Here is a 26,106-nt window from a genome sequence, read left to right on the forward strand (position 1 = left end):
AGGTTCCGAAAGTTAAGAAAGACATCAGACCTTTCAAATGCTCTTCTGAACAGAGCTCCATAGCTGTTGAGTTTTCTTTATCAGTAGCTCTTACCCTTCTAGGAAACCCCTATACATATTTTTCCAAAGTTAAGGCTAGGTTACTGAGTGCTTTTATATATGTACTCTTGCCACTCTACTGCTGAGGTCGGCAAGAATTAGACAAAAGGGAAAAGTAGAGTATTTTTTCATTTTGGTGAGTCCTGAATGAACAGGGTGAGCTTGGAAAGGGCAGAGTACCTGCTGTGAATGCAAAACTCCCTTTCCTTGTCCTCTCCATAGTTTTTATGCAGTTGATCACTAGACCAAGTTTTTCAAAAGGGCTCAGCTCGCATTTAGGCCCCTAAATGAAGTGGCCAGGTTCTCAACGTTCTGAGCTGCTGAGCACTTCTGACAACCTAGTGCTAGCTATATTGCACTGGTCTTTTTATATGCAGGAGCCATGTGCATGTGGTTGGGGTGAAGTGGCTCCACTTTTTCTTTTGGTTACCTTTATTTTAATATTATATTACATTAAAACTCAGTCTGTTCTCTGAATTATCTCTGATATCCTACTGTGGAGAAAGCCAGCTTATCTGCTCCTGCTGCTCTTAGCTGAGATTGTTATTAAACTTCCATTTGTTAATTGTCCTGTGTCTGTTACCAGCCTGGGGAGTCTAACCTTGCCACTTGTGGTGGCCACCCCTTAAGCACATGTTTACCTATGCTCAGGTATCCTTTTTCTCTTGGGGGAGCATGGGTTTGGCCACGCAGGCACAGGATCAGGTTACACCTCTTTGTGGAACCTCTTAAGATGCATCCATATTTCTTTAGTCTCCTGGGAATAGCCCAGAATTTCAGCTAACCTGGTGTCAAACTCTCTTCTGTTCTGAGGGCTGAACTCCTTTCCCGGTAATGAACCATGGGCCGATAAAAGATACTGCCTCACCCACCTTGTCTCTCTGATTTCCTGGTAGGGTGACCAGATGACAAGAACAAAATATTGGGACACATGAGGGGGCCCACCGAAGCACAAAAAACAAAACAAAAAAAGCCAGAGTGCAAAATATCGGGACAAATGGTGTCCCAGCCATAAATCGGTCAGGACGAGGGACAAACAATTAATATCGGGACAGTCCCGATTTTATCAGGATGTTTGGTCACCCTATATCCCAGGACCGACAGGGCCACAACAACACTGCATACCTGGGCCAGGTTGTAAGTTTAGGACTTTATGCTGCTTTCAATCCACAGCGGCACTCTTGCTGATGTACGTCATACAGCAGTGCAAATAATCCATTTTTAAAAAATTCTCTGGCTGAATTGTAGACTAAATATTCTTTGGGCCAGAGAGAAAGAGAGAGTGATTCTGTGTCCTGGTGGTGGTTAGGGCACTTGCTTGGGAGAGGCAGACTGAAGTTTCAGTCCCTGCTCCAGTGCATACTTAATTGTTTATACAAAGCAGAACAGCTTCAGCAGGAGATATTGAGAGAGAGCCACCTCAAAATGCCCAGTGGTTAGGGCACTCACCTGCCACTGAAATCCCTGCTCTGAATGAGGTAGAGCGAAGACCTGAGCCCAAGTTTCCCACATCCCAGGTGAGTATGCCAACAACAGGACTCTAGGGTATAAGGCTGGGCACAACCACATCCCCCTCCATCTTGTGAATGGGGACTAAATCCCCTTGTAAATCTACTGCCATCCCCATTATGTGGCAAAAACTATTTGCTAAATTTGTGCTGAATTTGCATACAGTTTCGGTCAACTCAGAACTGCCTTTTTCAGCAAATAGACTATTCTTCTGAAAAAATCCATCCAGCTCTAGTCAGTAGCAGATTTGCTCAAAGATCAAGGGTTGAATCTAGTCTTTATAGTAACTGAACTGATAATTGTTATTGGTATTGTAGTAATGCCTACAGGGCAGGGCCCAGTATACTGTACAACCATCTAACAAATCACTGTTTATTCAGCACCTCAGTACCTTGCTGTACTATGTGGTCCTCTCAGCAGCATTTTCCTCAACTTGATCTGTGTCTCTTCCATGTTGGATTGTGTGTCAGTGTGTAGCAGAGTAGTTTTCTATCCATTCTGTCTACTGATGCTGGAATGGAATAAGAATTTCTAACAAACAACTTCCTGTGTAGATGCTCAATTAAGTTAGACTGTGAGCCCTTCAAGTCAGGGACAGTGTCTTGCTATGTGTTTGTAGATAAAAGTTATGGAGGCCGAGGCCCTAATCTTACAGTTATCCCAACACAGGGGACTTGTTATAAAGTTGGTGGGAGAGGGTGAGGGTTGCTTGTTGCAAGTGGAAAATCAAAGTTGGTATAAGTTGGTATAAGAGGAATATAATATATATTAAATTATTCATTCTACATTGATAAGTAGATTGATTTAAGTGTTACCTACCTATATTAGTGGTACTTTATATGCATCATAAACACACACTTTTTAAAAAAGTGACGTGTGTTTATCGAGTGAAGAGAATTATGAAACACAAATACTCCATCATAATTTCTTTGGCAAGATGAGTCCGATTGTGATGCTGAAGACTCATACAGGCTTTCTTAGTCTTGCAAGCCTAATTTGGTTTCTGAAAAAAAGCCTCCAGAGTTGCATTTAATGCCTACAAATAAGATGCTAAATCAAAGAAGGATGTTTTGGAAAATACACCTTTTTCTTTCATTTAAATGGAAGGGACAGCAAGACGTATTTTGAACCTATTCTTTCTCCCATTTCTGTCAACAGAAATGTTGCTATTGTAATGGAAGCAGGAACAGACTTTTTATTTGCATATCAACCAATTGTGTCTGGATTTTATGTGGATGCATGGTGGGAGGTTGGACATCAAGAGACTTTTCCCTCTAGGGTACACATAAAGACCAGACAGAACTGTGGAGCCACTGAATTCTCGGGAGCACAGGCCCTACTGTGTTCCAGGTGACCATGGGAGGTTGTGGAATCCCCATCAGTGGTGTTTTTTAAGAACAGATTGGACAAACACCTGTCAGGGTTGGACTAGGTTTACTTGATCCTGCCTCAGCACAGGCGACTGGACTGGATGATACGGCAATTATACTTTTTGTGATATGAACATCTGCCTGCTGGGATCACCAAAAAGCTGTCCGATGGTAGCTGTGCTCTGAGGCACTTAAAACATTAACACTGTAGATCTCACTTCCACCAGATGTAGCACTATCTGGGTCACATCCATTTGCCACTGACATGGGCTGGATTTGAACCAGCAACCCCAAGGCTTTCCATCCTAATTTCCGGAGCTACACAATCACCCCTTGGGTTTAGACTCACATTTTGTGTGCATTTTTATAATTTCATGTCTTTCTGAAAGAGAAAAATACATGCAATTTTCCCCTCTATTTTGTTCATTTCCTGCCCTCCCCCTTTGTAAAATCTCTGTGAGGCCCAGGGTCTCAAAGATCTGTAATGATGATTGACAAGGCAAAATAACACTTCAGTGTAAATTTACTTGCTGGAGCTAAGTAGGTTGCCACGGTTGTGTAATTTCAGCAAAAAATCAAGTTATAACCCAGGCAAGAATAATACTATAAAAATCAAAATGACCCAAACAATCTCAGTATTTAGGTAAAGGATGCCTGTTGCATATAAATAAAGGATGCACTATTGCTTATTTTAAAACTAAGGGAAATGCAAGGGCAAGGGAAATGACTGTACAATATCTGTGCGTGATCATTTCAGAGTTCCACACTATGCTAGAATTTCTCTCTGGCAATCTAATCTGCCTCAAGTGGCTAAAGTCGTCAGCTTCCTGCAGACGGAAACAGATCTTGACTTTGCGATGCACAGTCCATATCCTTGCGGGATAGCGCTCAGAAAAGATTAGCTTTCTTAGTGAGTTCATTCTGACATCAAAATATATATAGCTTATAATGATTTAAACATTAACACAGAAGCCATAGCAACCCATCTGTGTCCAGTGATAAAGTTCATCCGTTCAGTTCATATAGTGTATTGTTTTCTTCAGCTGCAGATATAGAGACTGTCACAGTTCAGGACAACTGCACCCATATTCCCCCTACGTGGACCAGTGAGGGCATCCACTCTGTGCTCCAGGCTCCTCAGATGTCACTTCCTTGGGTAGAAATCCACATCTCTCTCCTTCCTGACAGGGTTTTTTCCAGGATGCACAATTCCCTGCCTCCACTGCGAATTCCTCAGCAATTCCAACTTCCTAAGCAGGCCAGCTTTGCTTTATCCTTAGAGGCTGTAAACAGCATAATGGCCCTTGGGTATAATGTACCACACACACAAGCAAGCACATTTATTCTTAAGGTGAAAGCATTACAAAGAAAACATAAAAACAATAAAAAACCTACACACGTGCTAACAAGCATATCAGTGATCAACTCCAACTCCAACCAGGATCTAGTGGGTAAGCAATCCTTCAAACCCAGTCACGTGGTCACAAGTTCATAGCAGCTTTTTGCTCAAAACAAGCACCCCGATGAATCTGTAACTCACTGCTTTATATAGTTTGGGTCTTGGATCTGCAGAGATTGTGACTAGATCATCAGCCAGACAGCGGTCCCCTCCTCAGGGCGCAGCTTCAGAAGGTCGGAGATGGTCATTTGCATTCACCTCTCCTCTTGTCCCAGCATTTCCTCAGAATTCCATCTAACTTTGTTTGCCTGGAACATGGTTTAAAAGAGAGCTTTGAAGCTTATAACACTTCCCAGAGTTTACAGTGGCCATGTCTTCCCCAATAGAAGTTACAACCCCACAATACTACACAGACGATGGACTGCAAAGGTACTTAATTCAATAAGGTTTAATTTAATTCAGTAAGGTTTGTCCAGGATAGTGCAGAAAATTGTCATAACTGTCCCATAGGATTTTTTGTGTATTTTTTAAAAAAAACTCTTTGGAAACAAGCTAGTTCTTACATAGACATCACTTAGAAAATGACTGTCTTGGATTTTTTGGGTAGCCCCACTGAGGTGCTGTGCAATGGAGGAGGGAGAATTTATGGCTATGGGGAGGCATTGGAAGAAAGCTTTAGAGACTGACTTAAGGGCTTATAACAAAGGAAAGCATGGTGGAAACCTGCAGCAGAACACACATCGGAATAGCCAGACTGGTTCAGATCAATGGTTCATTTACTCAGTACTCTCTCTCTGACAGTGGTCAGTACCAGATGCTTCAGGGAAAGTACAAGCAATCCCACCATGGACAATAATGTAATAACCTATCCATAAAGGAATTTTCTTCCTAACCCCACACAGGTAGTTGTGGGCATATCCGGAATCATAAGGGTTTTTATCCACTCTAAAAGAAAAAATGAAGTGCATTTCCAGCTGGAAACACTCTGATATTCTCCAAACCACAGGTCATTTAACTCCAGGTATTAATGTTCTCTCTTAGGAGCAACCTCTTTACAATGATGCATTTTGTGGACTTAATGGCTAAACTATCATACAGTAACTGAACACCTCAGGTCCACATTCCCTGTGTGTATGCAAGACAGAATTGCTTGTGTGGCTTTGTAGAGATGCACTGGGAGCATAAGGAGGCTCTTTTAACGTACAGTCTATGAACAGGATGGCCAAAGGCAAGGGGATAACTTTGGTGGTGAGGGTGGTAACGATTGCCTCTTTCTTTCTAGTAAGTCCCAAGTCCCCGTCTCCTCTGTGAAGCCCTGGATTGCCAGATATTTTTGTTTTACTCCTATATCCCTAAGAAGAACCCAGCTAAAATGGGTGAGAGGGATAGCTCAGTGGTTTGAGCATTGGCTTGCTAAACCCAGGATTGTGAGTTCAATCCTTGAGGGGGCCATTTAGGGATCTGGGGCAAAAATCTGTCCAGGGATTGGTCCTGCTTGGAGCAGGGGGTTGGACTAGATGACCTCCAGAGGTCCCTTCCTTCCCTGGTATTCTATAACACTATATGTTAACCACAAGGAAACACCATAATTAACAGCAATGGAGCAATATGAAAGTCACGTTCTATGCCCTGGACATTGTTCAGGGAAGATATTTTACAAAGGTTTGTCCATTTAAAGAGGAAAAGCCAGGGGAGATACAGTAATAGTGTGGAATAGACCCCTCCCTCACCTCTTTTCCTAATCTTTTTCCCAAGATCAGCAGAATTTACCATGACAGGCGTTACAAATGCGCCAAATTGGGTTGTATGCAGATGGCAAATATAGATTTCAGTATGAAAAATAATCAGTGAGAAAGGAGGAACTATGTCTTTCAGAGGCGTTAGAGAGAGACCTTGAGGTACTGAAATCAATAGGAGTAGTGAAAATAGAGATTCCCAGGAAGATCTGTTCCCAAGGAGAGAGTGAGGTTTGTGACTGAAGGAGACATGAAGCCCTAGGAGCAGAGAGAGTAAATCCTCCAAATATTACCATGAAGCTCTCTAACTCTGCTTTGCATAGGAATAGCTTGTTAGCCTAGAAAATATTCTGATGAAAGCAGCTGCTGTTGCTGCTCCATGAAGCGTTGATTTGATGAGTGGAAAATGATGACTGATTTGCAGCTGGCAGTAGTGATAGGACAGGATCGGGGACCATCTGAAAATGGATTTGGTAGCCAGCACTGAAGGCTTCCATAATATATCTCAGAGGTGCAGCCATGTACAGTGTATCCACTGAGTCAAGTGAGGCTGTAATTCTGCAATTTTGTTTTCATGCCCAAAGGTGTAAACAATTTATTTAGTTAGCAAAACATAGGATTTTGTGTTACACCTTAATCTGGGGGTGAGTATAGCTAATCATAGTTGTTTGTTTTTTTTTAAAACAATGGCCTTTTAGCATGTCTGTAGTAGGGATAATGCAGATCAACAGCTAATGCCTCTCAATCCTGATCTGTTATCCCAGTACATGATCTGTCCTGTGAGACGATGGCAATAACACCAATGTCATGTGGTGGGAGTTTGGGGATATGGGTATATATCTACTAAAAACTCCAATGGAAGCACTAAGGTCAAGTTCAGTTGTAGGCGAATAGTCTCCTTTGATACCACAATGGGGGAGAAGGGAAGGTTGAAAATAAAGCTCGTTTAAAAAAAAGGTCGTCTTGCCTCATCAAAAAACCAACAAACTGTTTTTTCCCTGTTTTCAAATTTGTTTGTGCAAAGTGTGGACTTTTGGGTGAAATATCAAAAACTGAAAATATTTTGGCTGAAAAACCAAAAATATTTCATTTTGGGGTGTTTAAAAAAAAATTAAATAGCTGTATTTTCTGTGGAAAGCAGACATGTCAGGACAACCCCACCTGGGGTACTCTCCCGTGGCAAGGTGCAGCATGACTGATGTGCCTGCTGCAGTTTCCCCTCTCAGGTAACCAAGGACTCTACATCGGGCTCCCTTGCCTCAACACTATCCCTCTTTGTTTATTGCAAAAACATTGTGCAAATGGTCCAACACATATGTTCCAACATATAGTCCATTTATTGTCTCAGTGCCAGTAATCATGAAAGCCTCAAGACAGCTCGTCCCTTGATGCCCCACATACCACTTGCCAACACCTTCTGCCACACCCCAATTCTTTGTTGGTCCTCTTCTGTCCCTCTTCTGTCTGTCTTCTCACCCTTCTTCTAGATGGGGTGTGACCCTGTTCTCAAGTGTGGAACTCCAGAGCCTCTCTGCTGGGAGATCATCCTCACCAAGGGAGCATCCCTCACCCTCCTTGGCCCTCTCACTGTTCCTCTGGGTCCAGCTCTCTAGTGTGGAGATGTCAATGTGTAAGCCCCTCTGCTGCTTCACTGTATTCAGCCCTCTCCAGCCCTTGGCTTAAGCTCTCCAGCTTAGAGAGAGCAAGCACCTTCCTCTGCCACTTCCTCCTGCCTTCAGTCTTCTCCCCGGATCCAGTGCTCTAAAGCAACCCCTCGCTCACCAGGTCTCCCTTCCCTCTAGGCCAGGTGCCCTCTTCTAAATCTAATTGTGGTCATCTGATCAGGTGCAGGTGCACTGGCCCTGCTCCTTCTTAAAGAGCCAGTATTACCCTGTGACAAGACCCTTTCATAAATAATATTTTGGTCAAAATCCCAATTTTCCGTCAACCACGTTTTTTGGGAAATTTTTCTACCAGCCCTTGTTGAAAAGCATATTTAAAAATATAAACCTTCCTAATCTTCCTAACTCAATGTATGTGTAGCGTTGCCTCTGTGATTCATCAAAGTAAATGTGATTTCAGAAGTGGATCCAAGTTACTGATGCATTCACAAGTTCCATCAACTTCAGCTAGAGTTGTAGATCCTCATCCACTGCAAAACTGCGGCCTTTAAAATATTGAAATACTTGTGAAATCACTTCCCCATTTGTAAAATAGGAATAACATGTCCTTTGTCTTGTCTATGTAGATTGCAAGCTTTCTGGGTACAGACTGTCTCTTCCTATGTGTATATACAATGCCTAGCATAGTGGGGCCCCAATCTTGGTTGATGCCTGTAGGTGTTATGGTCATAGCAAAAGTAATATTAGGGAAGGGGGTGAAAACGTCATTCTCCTTGAATAACTTGATGTTCTTTATTTTAAGGGCATCCAGAGAAAGATGAGTATCTTAACAGCATGTATAACAACACATAATATTTACCCTATTCTGATGTTGGTTGGTACTACGGAGTTTCAGACCCAAACACCCTAGTGAATTTTTGAAGTGGTTGTGTATTGTGGGAGGAGGTGTGTGTGTGTGTGTGTGTGTAAACTAGTGAAATGTGTTCTTTTTTGCTGTAGAAGAAATTTTCTTCCTGTTGTCAATCAGTAACTCCTCATTAACCTTTTGGTATTCAGAATTCATCCACATTTTTAAATATTCCTACTCAGGAGCTCACAGTACAGTAAAGATTTATGGTTGGTTGGTATGGGAGTTAGTTTTCATCTTGGAATGTGCCACTACAGTCATTCCACCGGGTGTGTTCAAGTGAAGGGAAGTATATGCTAATGGAAGTGAAGTATACACTAATGGAAAGTGAGTGAAATCAAGAAAGAATGGTTTATAATCCATGAGTTCATACCACAGGGCATACAGTTTATCATTTACATTATGGATGCCATATCTCTTCAGCTTTGTTTTGTGGTTCTCTGATCCAAAACACAAAACAAATGGTTAATTTTATTAACATACAAGGTAGTCTCTTTCTCCTCAAATAGTGTGTATTTATGTATAAAAATAGGTCTATTTTATGAACGGGTATTTAGTAAATGGGTTTAACAAAGGCTTACCAGTTGATTTCCCAGTAAAATAACAAGTAGGTGCACTGACACACAGTTAACTGCAGATCACTATACACTACATTTTGGGACAAATTCTCTGCTGCTGTTCCTGCATTGAAGTCAATGGAGTTTTGCCAACAGAGAATTTGGCCTGTTGTTTGGTGTTCAAAAATGCCTGATTACTCAATGAGTCTTACAAGATTGGGAAAACCATGTAGGGATAAATCAAGTTTAGACTGAAACCATCTCTTCTAGGAAATAATGTAGAATTAGCGTAATCAGTGGCTAATTTAATTTCTGAACAAGGTCTGGCACTGGGTTAATTGCTGCAGTCCAAACTGGTGTATCCCATGTTGATGGCCTTACACCAGTAACAATTTTGGGTTTGGGGGGATCTATTCATCAGCTAATTCAGTTAAAAAGCACATTACTGCATGCACACAGTTTTAAATTGGGAAGCTGGTGTCTGTGGCCGAGCGGAATAATCATTTTAAGTAGCTGAAATAGATTAGTGCATGTTGGCAATTTTCATTTGTGTACAAATTTATTTTTAATGTTGCGTGGCATTGTTGGATATTAAAAGAGCTTGACAATGTCTGAACTAGGATTCTGGTGTCAAACAGTAGGTGGAAATTCATTTTATTCTCATCATTGATTAAAATTTTATTAGCAACCTTTAAAGATAGTGGCGGGGCAGCTCTTCAGGGATGAACAACCTAAAGACTTGCCTTCCTGTTTCCATAGCAACACAGCATTTTCATCTTTTCAAGGCAACCTAGCATGCATCATGTACTGCAAGGGTATTAGAGTCAGAAGAGAACTATGTTAACAGTTCAGAATCTCACTCTGTGCCCTAAATTATGCGGCATGAAATGAAAACAAACTAAATTTAAACATGAAGAAAAACTCTTTCTGTGAAAGATCAGTCTTGTTACTACATTTTCTTTTTAGATGTTAATTGCACTAGAAGAAGAAAAATAGTTTGTCCTTTTAATTATTGTGCTGTTTTAGAGGCATAAAGTCATGGCAGTATTGCTGAAAAGGGGGAATATTTGAAAGGTGAGGTAGTGTGTTTTCGAACTAACTGCTCAGTTGTAAAACTACTCCTTATGCAAATGACTTCATCAGTGAAATCACCATCTTCACAGTAATAGTTCCCAGTACAGTGGTCATTAATGATATATTTACAATTGCCATCAGTACTTCATTAAGTGAAAGGAAGATGGAAAATATTGTAGTAATGAGGCAAAAGGCAAAATTGTAAATGGCGACCTTGGTTAATGCTAGTTTTCTGATACTACAGACCTTAGCATTAGAAGTGCTGCCTGTTAGAGGTGGCATTTTCAGGCATAACAGGTTGATGCATATGTATTACTGCTAATTTAACACTATTCCACTACTGGATGTGATGTCAGTGCTCATCAAGTGTTTTTGATTATGAAGGATATAAATGAATAGATTTTGGTTTTAAAACCAGAAGGGACCATTGTGATCATTAGTCTCGCCTTCTGCATAACACAGGCTACAGAACCTCACCAAGAAATTTATGCATCAAACTCTTAACTTCTGTTTGAGCTATAACATATCTTTTAGAAAGACATCCAGTCCTGACTAAAAGACCACAAGGGATGGAGAATCCCCCACATCCCTACGTGAGTTGTTCCAATGCTTGTTTAGCCTCTCTCTTAAATGTGTGCCCCTTATTTCTAAATTTGTCTAGCTTCAGCTTCCAACCATTAGATCTCCACATGAATCTAAATACACAGATGTGTTTAAGTGTCACGCAGGCAGACTGCAGATCTCTGTTTCAGTGCTGTGGTGATTTACATTATGAATTAAAAAATGCTATTTTAATGTAAACACTTTACATAACAATGTGAGAAGTATTTAAATGATGTGTACAGATGCAGGTCTCTACAGTATTTTCTGTTCTAGCATTCAGAATGTTTCATTTTCTGTTCCTCCATTTGTGTAAATTCTTTTGCAAAGGGTATTTGAAACGTATCAAGATCTATCAATAAAAAGCGAGCGCTTTCCCAGTAGCTGTTGCTATAGTTACACAGTGCAGCTCTTAGCATCATGCACAGTAAGTAAACCACCTGCAATTCCTTAAAAACCCTTATTTGCAGGATAAGATAGAAAGAGACACTGCTGGCACACAGATGCAGCGTTAACACCAGAATTCTTGGTTGCTTTGATATTCTTGCTGCTTTATTCATCCAGTGGTCTGTGAAAATATCTTGCGGATGGGGATCAAAGGGGAAAAGATCTGTCTCAAAAAGTACCTGATGCCTTCTGCTCCTGAGGGAAATAGTCTCTGCAGTTGCCTAGGAATTAGAAGATAAAGATGAACATGAAGATGAGCTTAGAAAAATGTTGGGTTAGAGCATATCCCAAGGAAGACTATCGTGACTGAAACACTGCTGTGTTTTGGTTTTAAATGATACCACATCATCAATGCTGACTTACTCCAAATATAACCCACTCTCCCCTCTTTCCAGTAAATGGCAGCCTTCCCTCTCGAAATGCACCACCAGAATGACAAGCCTCTGAAACAAATAATCTGATCATCTTTGCAATGGCCTTTTAATGCTGTGGTGGAGAATGATGTGCCCTTTCTGGTTGTGGAGTGCAGTAGTTAAATATATCCTTAGGTATTTTAATAATACAAATGTTGAAATAAATATCTTTGGCACTTGGAATCAGCTTTTTGTAAGTGTAGCCCTGACATGCATAACAATTCCAAAACCTGAATTTTTCATCTTTTTTAACTGTGTCGTCTTAATTTAAAATTAAGAATATATAAACATAGTTCTAGTTCTCTTTTCTACTTGGTGTTTTGTTTATATAGCATTTAAAAATCTTAAAACATTATAAAAGTAAGCCTTTGTTGACCAATGACTCCTAACCTGATCTTTAAGGATTTATAGTTTTGGGTAAAACAATGAGATTATAAAATTTAGCAGTATGTATCTTGTGATAGTTTAGTGGTGGTAAATATGCATTTGATGGTAAATATGTGAACAAACAAACAAACAGATGGTAGCATCCTAGGGGCTTTTTGTAATAAGAGCTAAATTGCATTGACATATCAAACTATTGGGAAAGTCACTTATGCAAATGTTTGTGATAACTATGGACAACAATAGCCCTAAATATGGTTTCCCAGAATATCAAATATGAATTAGGGGCTGAGACTTGACTGGATCAGATATTGTCCTCATTATGTGTGGGTGGAACAATGGGACAATGACCTGGGACAACCAGATAGGAAGCTTGGCCCAGTGTGTTCCTCCTGGCGTAACCTCCACTTACATTTTCTTCCATTGTTGTTTCTAAAGTCTCCATAATGTTGTAAGTATGCATAGTGTAAGATTGTAAGTATAAACAATGCAGAAAAACACTTTACTGTACTTATACTTATGTATGTAGATTTTTCTATGATTTGAGTTCTGCTTGTCAGTATTTAGCTAAAGCTCAAAGTTCATGTGTGCTTCACCAATTTCATCTTCTTAATTAACTCTAATTAGCCATCTGAATAAAGAACCTGTTATTTGCAACTAGCACATGTTGCACCCCAATAAATAATTTTATAATTTCAATAAACAGTCAAACTACAGCTTGTAAAACAGTTTTGAGATAAGAAAGTAGTATGATCCCTGTTTTACATATGCGGAAACTGAGGCACAGGTACTATATTGTGGAGCTCACAGTATCAAGCAGCCTTACAAAATTCTGCTCAACCGTCCCTCCTACTACCCCCTGCTTTCCCAAGTAGTTTTATTTTAATGGCTGAATAAAGTATGATCAGTTTATTTTATTATCAGTCATGTTAAAGGCCCGGTAAGTATATGTTCTGCCAGTGCATGGTAAATGTTCATGACTGTTTTGCAAGGCTTATCTAAAGGCACGGTTGACATAATACTGTAGGGTTATGATAAACGGTCTAATAGCTTTTTTTTAAATATTCAGACCTCTAGAGTAAAGATGCAATTAGCTTTGCAAATGGTTAATAAAATAGAAATGTGTTGGCTGGTTTGTTATTATGTATTTGCATTATGATAACAGCTGGAGACCCCAGCTCAGGACTCCATTGTGTTCGCTGCTCTAACAGACAGTCCCTGCCTCAAAGAGCTTACAGTCTAATTAAACTAAACAGAAAAAAAGTTGTGGAAGGAGGAAAGGCAGGCACAGAGAAATGAAGTAACTTGTCCAAGGTCACAGAGCAGTTCATTGGCAAAGCCAGGAATAGAACCCAGGTTCCCTGAGTCCCAGTCCAGGGCCCTATCTACTGAAGCATGCTGCCTCCTACAGCAGTTTGTCTTCTCAGGGCTGGAAGGGGTGCCTCTGATCACTTCAGAAATTCTAGAAGCAGGATTAGTTTCCTGCATTCTGAGAGCTTAGTCTCCTCCCTCTGCGGCAGGAGGTATTAGAAACACAGCACTGAGAAGAGTTTTAAAGAAGGATGCTGTTGGCTCAGCATGAATAAATCATTTCCTGATAGGCCTTTTAACTCAATATCCACAAGAAAAACACCCATTCCTCAGTGCTTATCTCCCTGTTTCAGGGAAAAACAATTTGTCCTTCAGTCTCACCAGCAGAGCTTGTCTTTACTACAAAATATACTCACGTTAGAACACAACCTTAACTGTTAACAGGTAACATGGTGTTGAGAATGTCTTTGCAGTCAGTGTGGACAAGAACAGGTTGCACCAAACCATCATGTCAGCTAGTCATGTTCAAACCGTATAGAGACCACAGTTTAGCCCTCACTAGCTGAGATCGTGTCGAACATGACTTATTCTTGCCTACCCTAGCTGCAAAGTCATGGTCAGCATCATGATGATCAACTCAATTCCTCAAAGCTGTGTTCTGAGAGAATTAAATTTTTTAGTGAATACAATGCCACCATGACTTAATTGTCTTCTGCAGGGCCAAAAAAGTCTCTATAGCAAAGGTGACCAACTGCAAAGAGAAAAGAAGTTAATTCACAGTTTTGTCTTGAAAAAGGTACTAAAATCTTTAAAGGCTAAGAAACAGCATAGGCAGAGGTGTATGGGAGCTGTGGATTAATTAATTAGTTTTGGTATTTCCTTATAACAAAGTACTGAACAAGGTCGTCTTTCATGTTGGAAATTAAACACTTAGCTCAATCGGTAACCTTTCAACAAGACAGATTGGCAAGGAGAGAAGGCAGTGAAAATCAGAGCAGATGAAATTACCTGAACCATTGTCCAATATACTGATTTGCAGATAGCTGTAAACAACGAAACATTTCTTTCTCAAAGACATAAAAAGACATCATTTTTGCTCCTGAAAGATCTACTGAAGAGTGGTGCTTTCTCTTAATATTAAAACTCATGCACAGATCACCAAAGACCAAACACATGTCAGTTATTCCATCGGTCAATTGGACAACATGATAAAGAAGTCATTTTTGAAATATAATGCACACAGCTTGCCATGCTTTGAACGGTGCCATTGCTGGGCTATCTTGCCTTTCTGATATTGTACATTTGAACCAAACTAGATAGCATAGGTGTGGTAAGAAAATAAGCCCAGATCCTGGAGATGAGCCATGTGGCACCTGGTGTAGTGCTGATTGTTAGGCTACTGGGCACTGTTCTGGTCCTGAGGAATAATTTAATGCTCTCTATTAAAGTCCAGCTTCCTAGTTACTTTATAGTATATTTAGTGGTAAGTTATTTCTGTTTGTTTAGATAAATTACTTTTTTAAAGGGTAATTAGACCTCCATTTTCAACAGTGTCTGGTGATTATCAATGCCTGAAATTTCTGGGTACCCAAGTGTATGTTCTTTTAAAAGGGCCTGATTTTCAGAGGGTGGGTGCTCAGCATTTTTTGATAACCAGGCCCCATTAAAGAAAACTTCATCTTAAACATTTAAAGAGAATTTGGTGTAACAGAAAATCCACGACAACTGCCACTGGCTGCTGTAGATGCTGGTGCAAGGTCCTGTGGCAGGAAGTCTGTAAGGAGGGGAGGTTGCAGTACCAAAAGGTGCCCCCAATTTCTCCCTTCTTCCTGAGATTCCATGGTAAGGCTGTGCAGCCCAAAGAAAGAGCATTGCAGGCTAGGAAGGTATGGTACAGTGGGGTAAATGTAGATGACTAAGTATTACCCATGTAATCCAGTGGTCAGTGGGTGTTATATGTCCTCCTCCGTGCCCAGTCCATGGAAGAAGCGAGACTGTGGCAGCACTTGGCTTTTTAGCACAAGCTGTAGCAACTCATATTTCTAGCTGTCATGGTCCTCAATACAGTCTCCATTGATGGCCAAGATGGTAGCTCTTACACCTGCAAAACCTGTACACGGCTTTCGCTTGTATGTTTGTCTATGCAGAGTGGGTTACTGCATGTGTAAATGGATTTTTATGCAGTCACCCAGATTTCATGTGTAAATGCAGCATTTTCATAAACAAGAAAGAGATTTTGAAGGCACAACATCGATGCCGATGTAGTTTATTATTTTCCTTTTTCTTTTACTAGGTTGATTATTGTTTCATGCATGGGTTTTTTTTAATTGATTAATATATTTGGTAGAAGGGGTTATCCTAAAATAACATGCCCCATGCAATTGTCCTGTTGTCTGGAATGTTTTCTTATCACTGTGACGATGGCAGTCTTTGCAATGGCATTGATCTTGAACATTTCTGTATCAACTTTATTTGGATGGATCCCCAAGTGTCTTAATATTTACATAGAAGGGTCGCATCACCCAGCTACTTCTGAGGTGGAACAGCAGTTATTTAACATGACCCAGCAACAATACTCAGGAGTTGAGAACAGGAAGTGAAAAGTGACTTCATGAATTGAAACTACTGGGTGAATTCTAAGTAGGCAGAATTTAGTTAACTAATTTTTAATTTGGCCAGAGCACTTGGCTTGACACACTGGATCTGTAATGACCAAAAGAAGTCAAGACCTTATTTTTTTTAAATCTCATCCTAAAGTGAACAGCTCTGATAAGACAACACCCCCTAACTTCCTGCTGGAGCTCTGAGAGGAAACTGCCACCAAATGACTCTCCAGCACCATTTCTTGCAACACCTGGGTTTTCCTGGATGTTTCCTAAAAGAGTTATTGACCTTTCTTAACTGATGAGATCTGACACAATCACAACCCAGGGTGGTAGGATTGTCAGGTTAGCCCTCTGCAGAACATTGCTACTTTGCTCTGCTTTTTCCCTCAGACGAGTAGCTGATCTACATTTTAAACAACACTCTGCCCTGGTCTACACTGGGGATGGGGGGGGGGGCGGAAAGGGGAGATTGATCTAAGTTACGCAATTTCAGCTACGTGAATAACGTAGCTGAAGTCGACATATTTAGATCGACTAACCGTGGTGTCTTCACTGTGGTGAAGTGACTGCTGCCGCTCCCCTGTTGACTCCACCTGCGCCTCTCGCGGTGGTGGAGTACAGGAGTCAATAGGAGAGTGCTCGGGGGTCGATTATCGTGTCTAGACTAAACATGATAAATCAACCCCCGCTGTATCAATCGCTGCCCGCTGATCCAGCGGGTAGTGTAGATATACACTAGTTGGGAGTTCAGAGTGAGATTTTCAAAATGGCCTAAGTGATTTGTGAAAACAAGTCCCATTCACTTTCAGTCGGATTTGTGCTACTAAGTCATGTAGGCACTTGAAAATCCCACTCTTTCTCTATACAAACCTGCATAGAATGAAGGGGTCCGAAGAGACAAGAAAAGTGTCATTTTTGGCTTGCCCTCAGGTACAGTCAATTCTATTGGCAGGTAATCTGGAAGTGGGGGAAACGCGTATGGTTTCATACTATAACTACAGGCACTTTTTCATTGATACTCAAAAGGATTTTAGTTATAGCAGATGGTGATGAGAAGTCAGGAGAAAAATATTTAGGAGTTATTGTTTAATGAAACAGCCCAACACTCCTCCAGTTAAGAACTTCAAATTCTGTCATTTTGATTTCCAAATATAGGAACAATAGATAGAGCATATCTCAAACTCACACTGCAGATTACTCAGGAAATATACCCACGCCGACAGCAAATGTATGTAATATTTCAACATGCGACAGTCAAAAGGCTAGCAGCATTGTACACTGAAGGCTTCCATTTCCCCAAAAGTGCCGGCTGGTGTGGTGTTTGCTTTCTCAGGCTATGCTGTCTGTAATCTGCACAGGAACCTGAAAGACTTTTCCACTGTTGAGCGACCATAAAGCAGCATTGTAAATCGAATCTCAACACTCTGTAGTGACAATATTTGTTAAATAATGCCAAGTGTGACCTAAGTTGAAATAACTGGACCCTTAGGAGCTATAGCTGCACTTGAATCAAGATTCAGAAAGCGATGAGAAAATGTTTTATTTGTTAGCTTCTTTTCCCCCCATTAGCTGCATGTTGGGACCGACCTATATCAGAATTCATTTTAATTTCTGTTGCAATTTTATAGAGACAGTGTCAACCCAAAATTGGAATGGAAGAAAGGAGGAAGATGTTTATCTCATAGGGGACCGGAAGGAATATATCAAGCAATCCCATGGAGGAGACTTTATACTCCCTACCTACTTTTTGTGTCCGAAGGGAGAGAGCAAACAGCCTTTAATTCTGACAATTATTGATTTGATAAACAAGGTTGAAAATTGTTTTTTATTATGAAAAATAGTTGGTGGGAAGAGTCCAGGATCTTGGGCAGATTTGTTCCTCTTTGGCTAGTAGGGGGAGGGTTTTGCCAGATATTTCTATTTGCATTCCAGCTGATTGCTTTCCTCCCTGGGGTTCTGTGGAAGATCAGGTGGAACAGTGCCAAGTTTCTGCTTGTGGTCTCAACCTGGGTTCTTACGTCTGGCACGCTGACATTCTGGACTTGGCACTGAGTCCGTTAGTCTTTCTGCCCGATCTACTTTCACTGCTGTCTCAGAGCCAAGGCCAGATATACCTCCCAGTCTGCGGTCCCTGTGTCTGATGCACGGATGCTTTCCAAATGAGCAGTTTGGAAAGTGATTATACTGTGAAAGTCCAGGAGAATCTGCTGGGGAAGGAAATCTTTCACCAAAAATCACAGTTGTATTAAGTGGAGGTGGTTTCTCTCTCTCTTTACTTTCTCTCTCTTTCTCTTTTCTTTCTCACTCTTTCTTTTTTCTCTCTCTTTGTTTTCAGCCTGCAGTGATAACACTCTAACAAAGACTTACTTCCCATGTTCTCACTGGTTTGAGAGCTGCTCCTGTCCTAGGACCTAAGTGTGTGGTGCTCACTAAATTGTTGGGACCATAATGAGGGACATCGTCAGGAATGTTCCGTACACCATCTGGCATGGAAAGATTGTGTTCCCAGTGGTGACTGCATCAACTCGAATAGCACCTGGGATCCAGAAATACATGGCTCACCAACTGTGCATGGTTTCCCAAATCCTTATCTATGGCACTCTCAGCATTTCACTTCAATCAGTCAGTAGAACTGTCAGTATTTTTCTAAGTGACACTTGCTACTAGGGGAGTTTAGGCAGGTAGAGTTGAATAAGTGTAGTAATAATCTCAGATAATTCAGCACCTCTCATACAGAAGGATCCGAAAGCATTTTAGGACCAGAATTCTGGGTGCCAGATTCTGCCTTCAAATACATTCTTGGCGGTTGAAGAGAAACTGTGCAATAGCTGGAAAAATTCTGACCAGGTCACTTCTTGAAAGAGTAAAGTGGCTCAGCATTTCTAAGCAGTGTATCTGCTGCTGCTATCACCACACACCCACTCAGGACCAATCACCATTTGATCCTGTGCATTTTTGGATTGCTCACCTATTGGTGAAATCTGGCCACCTCTGAAATGCAGCAGCTGTTCAACACTAGAAGTGGTGGAAGTGAAGAATAACATCTCCAGCTGATGAAACTTAAGAGGGCATATTAGATATGCAAAATGTAATTAAGCAAGGTGCAATAGGGTGAAATGGCTAAAAAGAAACAATCTCATTTGTGCCCCCCAAAAATAGAACATGACAAAATTTGCATCACGTAAGTACACAATCTTTGCCTGGACCAGATGTTGCTGGAGGACCTCCTCATTTGTTTAGTATCAACAGGTAATTCTTGTAGATTTTACCCAGCACTCTCATGCAATTTTGAACTGATGTTTGGAGAGAGAGATCCAATCCTGCTTCTGAATCCTTTCCTTTTGGAGCTGTCTACTTCAATTTTCTTCCTGTACATTTTTAATTTTTGTGGAAGTAAACACTGAATTTTTCTTCCACCATTCTGTAATCTCCCACCTCTTCTTTTATGTTTGTGAGAGCATTCATAGAATATAGAAATGTAGGATTGAAAGGGACCTTGAGGGCTCATCAATGCCAGCCCCCAGTGCTGAAGCAGGACCAAGTAAACCTAGCCCATTCCCAGAGGCGGATTTAAGGTTTTGTGGGACCCTGAGCCAGAGCAAGTGGGGGTGCCCCTCCCCATCCCTTCCCCCTGCAATCTCACCCCCGTTGCATCCCTTCTGCCTGAGGCCCCACCCCCAGCCCCATCCCACTCTGCCCCTCTTTCCCACTGCACCACCCCATTCCACACACAGTCAGCCCCATTCTCCCTCCCCACTGTGGCCCCACAACCGTACTCTTTCCCCCCACCCGCAGCCCTAAAGCTGGAGAAGCTCTCTTCCCCCCGCTCCTGCCATGACCCCAGGCTGCAGCAGGGAGAGCTCCCGCAGCCCTGAGGCCACAGTAGGGAACTAGTCCCAAGGCCATAATTGTAGTTTGACTGCTGTATTGAGGGGGCAAAGCGCCCATGCATTCACACACACGTGTACACTGAAGCCAGACCCCTTGGGTTACTGGCTTTCTCCCCCCACCTACAGCGGTACTTGGGCTGCCAGTGCTGTGGGGGGAGGACAGGATGGCATAATGGGGGAGCCCCAGCTGCTATTGGCAACCCCTCCAGCACCGGCTGCTGCAGCGATGTCACTGCTTTGGTGTTACTGCAGTTGCCTCCCTTCTGGGGCTGCTGCTGCCCAGAGAATGCTATATGCTGGGCTTTTGCTTCCCCCCACCCATTCCCATATCCCTTTCTCTTCCCCCTCCCCTCCCCATTCCTCTCCCCTTCTCCTCACCCCACTCCCTTTCTCTGTGCCCCCTCCCACAATTATGGTTGTAGAGGAAACCGGGGGGGCACTAGGACCCAGGAGGCAGCATCCAGCTGCTGAGGCAGGACCCAAAGCACTGGGGAAAATCTGCTCCATCCTGCTCTGTCCGCTCCTCACCGAAACATGCCCGGGGTGGGGGATGCAGCATGGGAATGACATAGACATAGTCCCCTCCCTTCCCCCAGGGCAAGTAGAGCTGGGAAGCAGGGTAGGGGCATGAGTGCCCATTTTTCTGGGGTCCCCCCATTGGCCAGGGCCCCTGGGCACGGGCCCTGTTGGCCCAGTGGCTAATCTGCCATTGCTCATCCCTGACAGGTGTTTGTCTAACCTGTTCTTAAAAACCTCCAATGATGAGATTTCCATAACCCTTGCAAGCCTATTCCAAAGAGCTATCCCTTATAGTTAAAAAGCTTTTCCTAATATCTAACTTAATACTCCTGTTAATTGATTGTTAATTGACTACTAGTAGTTAATTGACTACTTAATTACTTTAATTTCCCTAACACTATTCAAATATAGTTATTACATCTTGGGTTCTCCCTTGCAATGGTCCCTGATTGACAACTCTCTCTTCCAGCCAGAGAAGCCAGATTGTCACTTAATGAAGTTTGTGCGGACAGTGGTCGTTTTGCATTGCAAGGGTTTGTTGCAAACGTGTTTTTCTGTGTATTAATCCATCCTTGTGGTTTGGCACTCACACTGTTTCACTGTGGATTCTCGGTTAACACTACAGATTGTCAGAGTCATTCTCCGTTAAGAGCATCAAGCTTCACAATGAAACCAAAAACTTCACATTCTTTTGCTGCTAACGTCAGGTTCACTGGAAATGTTTCTGAACCTTCGCAATCTTCTTGATGGAGTTGGCCTGAATTTTGAGCTCATAAATCTGGGAAGTTTTACGTGCTTTCATGTTTTGTTGCTAATATTCCATACAGCTCTATCCAAAGCATTCTTCCTAATTGTCTTGTTGCCCTTTCATGCTTATCAATTCATTAAAGCATGATCTCTGATAGGGAGTGGAGTGCTGATCTTAGGCAGCAGCACTGTTAGGGTCAGTGTTGATATTTCATATGTTGTTTGCTTTTTACTATCCATATAGGTGCTTGTTTAGTCCCATCACTGTAATATCATGAGGGTTAATGAAAGTATCCTACTCTCACTCCTGTGAGGTAGGGAAATGCTATTATCCCTATTTTTCAGACTGAGAGATTAAAGTGGCTTGCCTAGTGTCACATAGGGTTGCTTGGCCAAGGTAGCCTTTTCCTACAATTGGGAAACTGAGTCTGTACCTAGAATAAGCAGGTCTTATGCTAAGCATTGGTGAGATACAATATCTGGCTAAGCCTTGAATGGAGTTAATACCTGCAACCCCTACCACTTCTAGAACAAAAGGCTGCTTAAAAATCAGTTGTCCTCTTCAACATAGGATGCCAAACCTGGTGCCTGGAAAGAGGGGTTTCATTTACAAATAACCAACAATAAACATTTTCAAATGAGATATTACAGGTCTGAACCCATAGCTTATTATGCAGAGTAGACATACCCTTGAAGTCAGAGTACCTAACTAGCTTGCTGTTAAACTGCTGCTATTTTTTAACTGCTGAGCAGGGCCGGCGCAACCCATTAGGCAACCTAGGAGATTGCCTAGGACGCTAGCATTTGGAAGGCAGTGACAGCAGCGGCCAGATCTTCGGCCGCCTGGTCATCAGTGGTATTTCGGGGGCGGGACCTTCTGCTGCCTCTGTCGGGGGCGGTATTTCAGGGGTGGGACATTCTGCCGCCTAAAGCTCCAAAAAAGGTGGTGGCACTCCCGCTGCCAAGACAGCGATCGTATGACCGACAAGCTGTGTGAAAATCTTATTGGTATCAATGGGAAAAGTGAAAGCTCACTCAGCATTTCCCTACACTGCTCTTGACTTTGGATTTCTCTCTGTGCATCAAGTGACCTCTGGGGTTCAGCTCAGGCTACTTGTGAGGCATTGCAAAAATCCCTCATTTGTTTAATATCAACAAGCAATTGCTTCGGACATCACTCAACAGTCACATGCAATCATGTAACCTGTTCTTACACACGTCCCAGAACTCAGCCACACACTCTCCAAAATGCAACCTGGCATCTAATAATGTAAATGAAGAAAAAACAAATGGAATCCATGTTAAATCAAAAGCTATTGTATAAATATTTTTTCATGTAGAGTTAAGATGCAAAATCTCAGAAAAATAAACAGGAATTACACAGGATTTTATATGCTCTCCTTTAGAAAAGGATGACTTTCTTTTTTAAAAAACACAACTCATTGTTATTCAATAGAAATCATCCATCAGAGCAGGGAATACCCTGCAGGCCAGGAGAATTTTAAGGTAGCTGTGACTGTATAAATAACTTTTTAACTAGTGTTTTACTGAAAGTAGTTTTTTTTGTAAACTGTCTGGGATTGACACTGTCTTATACAGCACTGGGCACATTGTCAGCACCTAAAAATGGTAATGAATAATTGCATCTTCATAACTAGACCAATGTACAATACAAAAAAATAATACTTTTAAAAACAGTTGTTCCTTGCCAACCCATGCCTTCTCTGGACTTTCATTCATGAGGGGAGGAATCATGAAAGTTCATATGAGGCTTTGTTTCTGATCTTGACCAATGAAGCAAAAAAGAAATGCTGCCATAGTAGTAATGGGTACATCTGTAATATATGCTGTATGTAGTGCCAAGTGTCTGTACTCAACAGGTAATGATGAGACAGTTTGAAAGATTGCCTAACTATTTATGTTTTTATGCTACACTCATCACCAGGGTATCTGATGCCTTACCTGATTATCTGTGGAAGATGGTATCAAATTCAAAGTGCCACCCCAGGATCTGGATGTAGTGTCCTAAATTCTAATTATGCAAAAACAAGGGGCTTAATCCTCCATTGCCTTGCACCTGGTGAGTCATTTACACCAGTTCATTTTGATTTGAAAGCACTTCACACTCGCATTGCAGTGGTGTAAATGACTGCACACAGTGCAGGGCAAAGGAAAATGAGTCTCCTATGGTCTGTGTTCTAGGCGGATGCCTTTCTGCAGCCTGCTTTGCCCATGTCTCTCTTGTGGGAGCATTGGGGGAGGACCCTCTGCTAGGAACTTAATGAAAGGTATTTTTCATGTTTTATGAAATAGAGCCAGCTTCCAGTACCCTTACTCACATGGAATAGCATCTTATTTCACAAGCAGTCCTGTGGATTTCAGTGGAGTTGTATGATAAGTACAGTCCTATTCGGTGTAAGTAAGAGTGACTGAACCTAACACAATGTTTCTTTTTTAGTGAAAAGAATCTGTTATTTCCACAAGGGGCACCAATCAAACCAAGTGGAGAGGTGAAATGTTTAATGTGCAGAATTTTCAGGGAACTTGTTGGGTTTGGGGCAGGAATGTTGCTATGATTGGGGCTTGAGTGTGTCACTTTCTGCCATGTCCAATATCTCAGTGGACCTTCATTACTGAATCATGTTCAGAGTCTTTAGATAACTCTGTCCCGTGGATAATTTCTCTATCAGAATTTTTGCCTTATATTCCAGAGAGCATAATTTAAAGATTAGTCTGCCTATTACAGATGCTGGAAAGAGTAATGAGTAATCCTCTTTACACTGCAGCTGTTGTTTCATGTGTAATATGACCCCCATATTATGTCAGTGGAGTGAATCGGTGCTTTCTCTGCACAATCAAAGTCTTGAGCTTATGTCAGTCCCTGTGTTGACTCATCTTTTGCAATCAGGAGTGGATTAAAATGTACCTTCAGAACTACCTGGAGGAAAGCTTACACAGCACCTGTCAGCTCTTTCTAGCCTTAGCAAGGTCTGTTTACCTTTGCTTTTAAAAACAAATGCAAACCTAGAAGATGAATTATCAAGTTTAAAAAAGAACTTCTCCCTGCCACCCATAAGAATCATGCAAAAATCTCATTCTAGCTATGACATTAAGATCATATTCAGCCTCCACTAGGAAAATATCATTTTAAGGTGTCTCAGTGTATATCTGGTTTTGCAGATGCCTGGGAACATACAGAGCTATGGATATCTAAAAAAAACCAAAACACTAGAATTACATTCAGTGGGTTTCCTTTTAATGTTCATGATAGTTTCTACAATGTAAATACATTAATAAGAGGTAAAAGTAACCCTGTATAAATAATACCAAACAATCACCCAAAATAAGGCTGTTACATGCAATAAACATAGTCTAAGAGTGCAGTGGGCCATGTATGTGTTGGTTTGGGAGTATCTGTTGCGTGTGTGTGTGTGTGTGAAAAGTTTGCATTTTTTGTATTTATAGGTGTGTGTACAATTATTAGCAAGATATAATGCATGTGGAAAATACAGCATGTGGTTGTATGAAACAGAGAACTTATTTCAGATACTGTTCTCTTTATCTGTTGGCGTAGTTCTGTGATTCTATACCGGATGGCGCTTTCTTGCCATTTGCTGCTTTTTCTCACCTTTCAAAACCGGACAGATAGCTTTTGGGTACAGTGCTCAGGTACTACAGTGATGAGAGTAGTCTCAGAGCTCGGATACACACCTTCTCACTACCGTTTGCCATCCTGGATGCATTGGACAGGCATTGGCTATAATGAACAATTTTGCCGAATTAAGTAGATTTCAAATTATTTTTCTATTCTTACCCATTTTGCACAACCCCAAACACTGTTGTGCGCACACACATAATAGTAGAAGTAGTACTGTGTTTTCCTCACCATTTGAGACACATATAGTGAAAATTACATATAATTTGTTTTACGGTAGTTTCCAGAGGCCCTGACCAAGATTTAAGGCCCCATTGTGCTAGGCACCATACACATGTGGAGAGACCATCCCAAACCACAATATAGAGCACTACTATTGTGAAACTATAGCTCACGTAATTTCTCCATATCGAAGCTACAGGTTTAGAGTACTTGATCAAAACAAGATCATATTCCTCAATACCTAAGTATTTTTATTATGATTAACTTGTCCCATTCTGCTTCCCCATACGAAGAGCCTTGGACTAAAAAGCGGTTGTTCTTTGGTGCACATGAGCATCACGAAAGAATGGCAAAATGAACAGCCCACAAAAGAAAATGGCATCTTAGAATTCACGAGATAATGTCTGACTCTGCTTGATACACTGGTGAAAACCACCTGTGGTGGAAATACAGTGAATGAACCTGCAAGTGTGACTGATGGGAGCTCACAACGTTATTGTCCATCTCTCTGTGTAATCACTATCAAAAAGAGGTAAAACATTATGCAGTTTAATCTTCTAAGATTAGATTAAGGTTAAGGTTAAATTAATTTAATCTTAGATTAAGATAAATTAAGGTAAAAGGAGTTTCCAGCACCTTGAAACATCCCAACAACCAGTGTAATATGTAGTCTAGTGGAGTAGCAGAGGCATCAGGTGAACCACAGAACAATCTGTGGGAAAAGTGGAACACATGGAGATCCTCCACATTGGCTAAGAATATCAGCAGTCCCTCAACAAGCAACACCATCGCTATCATTGTTATCAAGTGCAGAGTCTTAAAGTTTTAGTTCATTTTAGTTTCCCTATGCTTTAAAGGTGCCACCATGTAGAGCATTTGAAAGCAGTAAGAAGTCTGGTAGAACTTTTCAGTGAGTAAATGAAAGATAAGCGAGACATGTTGGGTGAGGTAACATCTTTTAATGGAACAACTTCTGTTGGTGAAAGAGACAAGCTTTCAAGCTACAAAGAGTTTTTCTTCAAATTTGGGAAAGGTACCT

General features: G+C 41.4%; 1 protein-coding gene across 3 annotated transcripts in view; it reads left to right on the forward strand.

Moving 5' to 3' along the window:
• SERGEF (secretion regulating guanine nucleotide exchange factor) overlaps positions 1–26,106 on the forward strand; it is a 251,347-nt gene that overhangs the window by 211,312 nt on the left and 13,929 nt on the right. Inside the window, exon 11 of one of the 3 annotated variants that reach the window (XM_050955827.1) lies at positions 23,649–23,700. The exons of the other annotated variants lie outside the window; for them this stretch is intronic. Within the exon in view, the coding sequence (XP_050811784.1) occupies positions 23,649–23,700 (52 nt within the window). The remainder of the gene's footprint in view (positions 1–23,648; positions 23,701–26,106) is intronic. 3 annotated transcript variants of the gene reach the window in all.

The sequence above is a fragment of the Gopherus flavomarginatus genome, chromosome 5 (assembly GCF_025201925.1).
Source record: "Gopherus flavomarginatus isolate rGopFla2 chromosome 5, rGopFla2.mat.asm, whole genome shotgun sequence".
NCBI lineage: Eukaryota > Metazoa > Chordata > Testudines > Testudinidae > Gopherus > Gopherus flavomarginatus.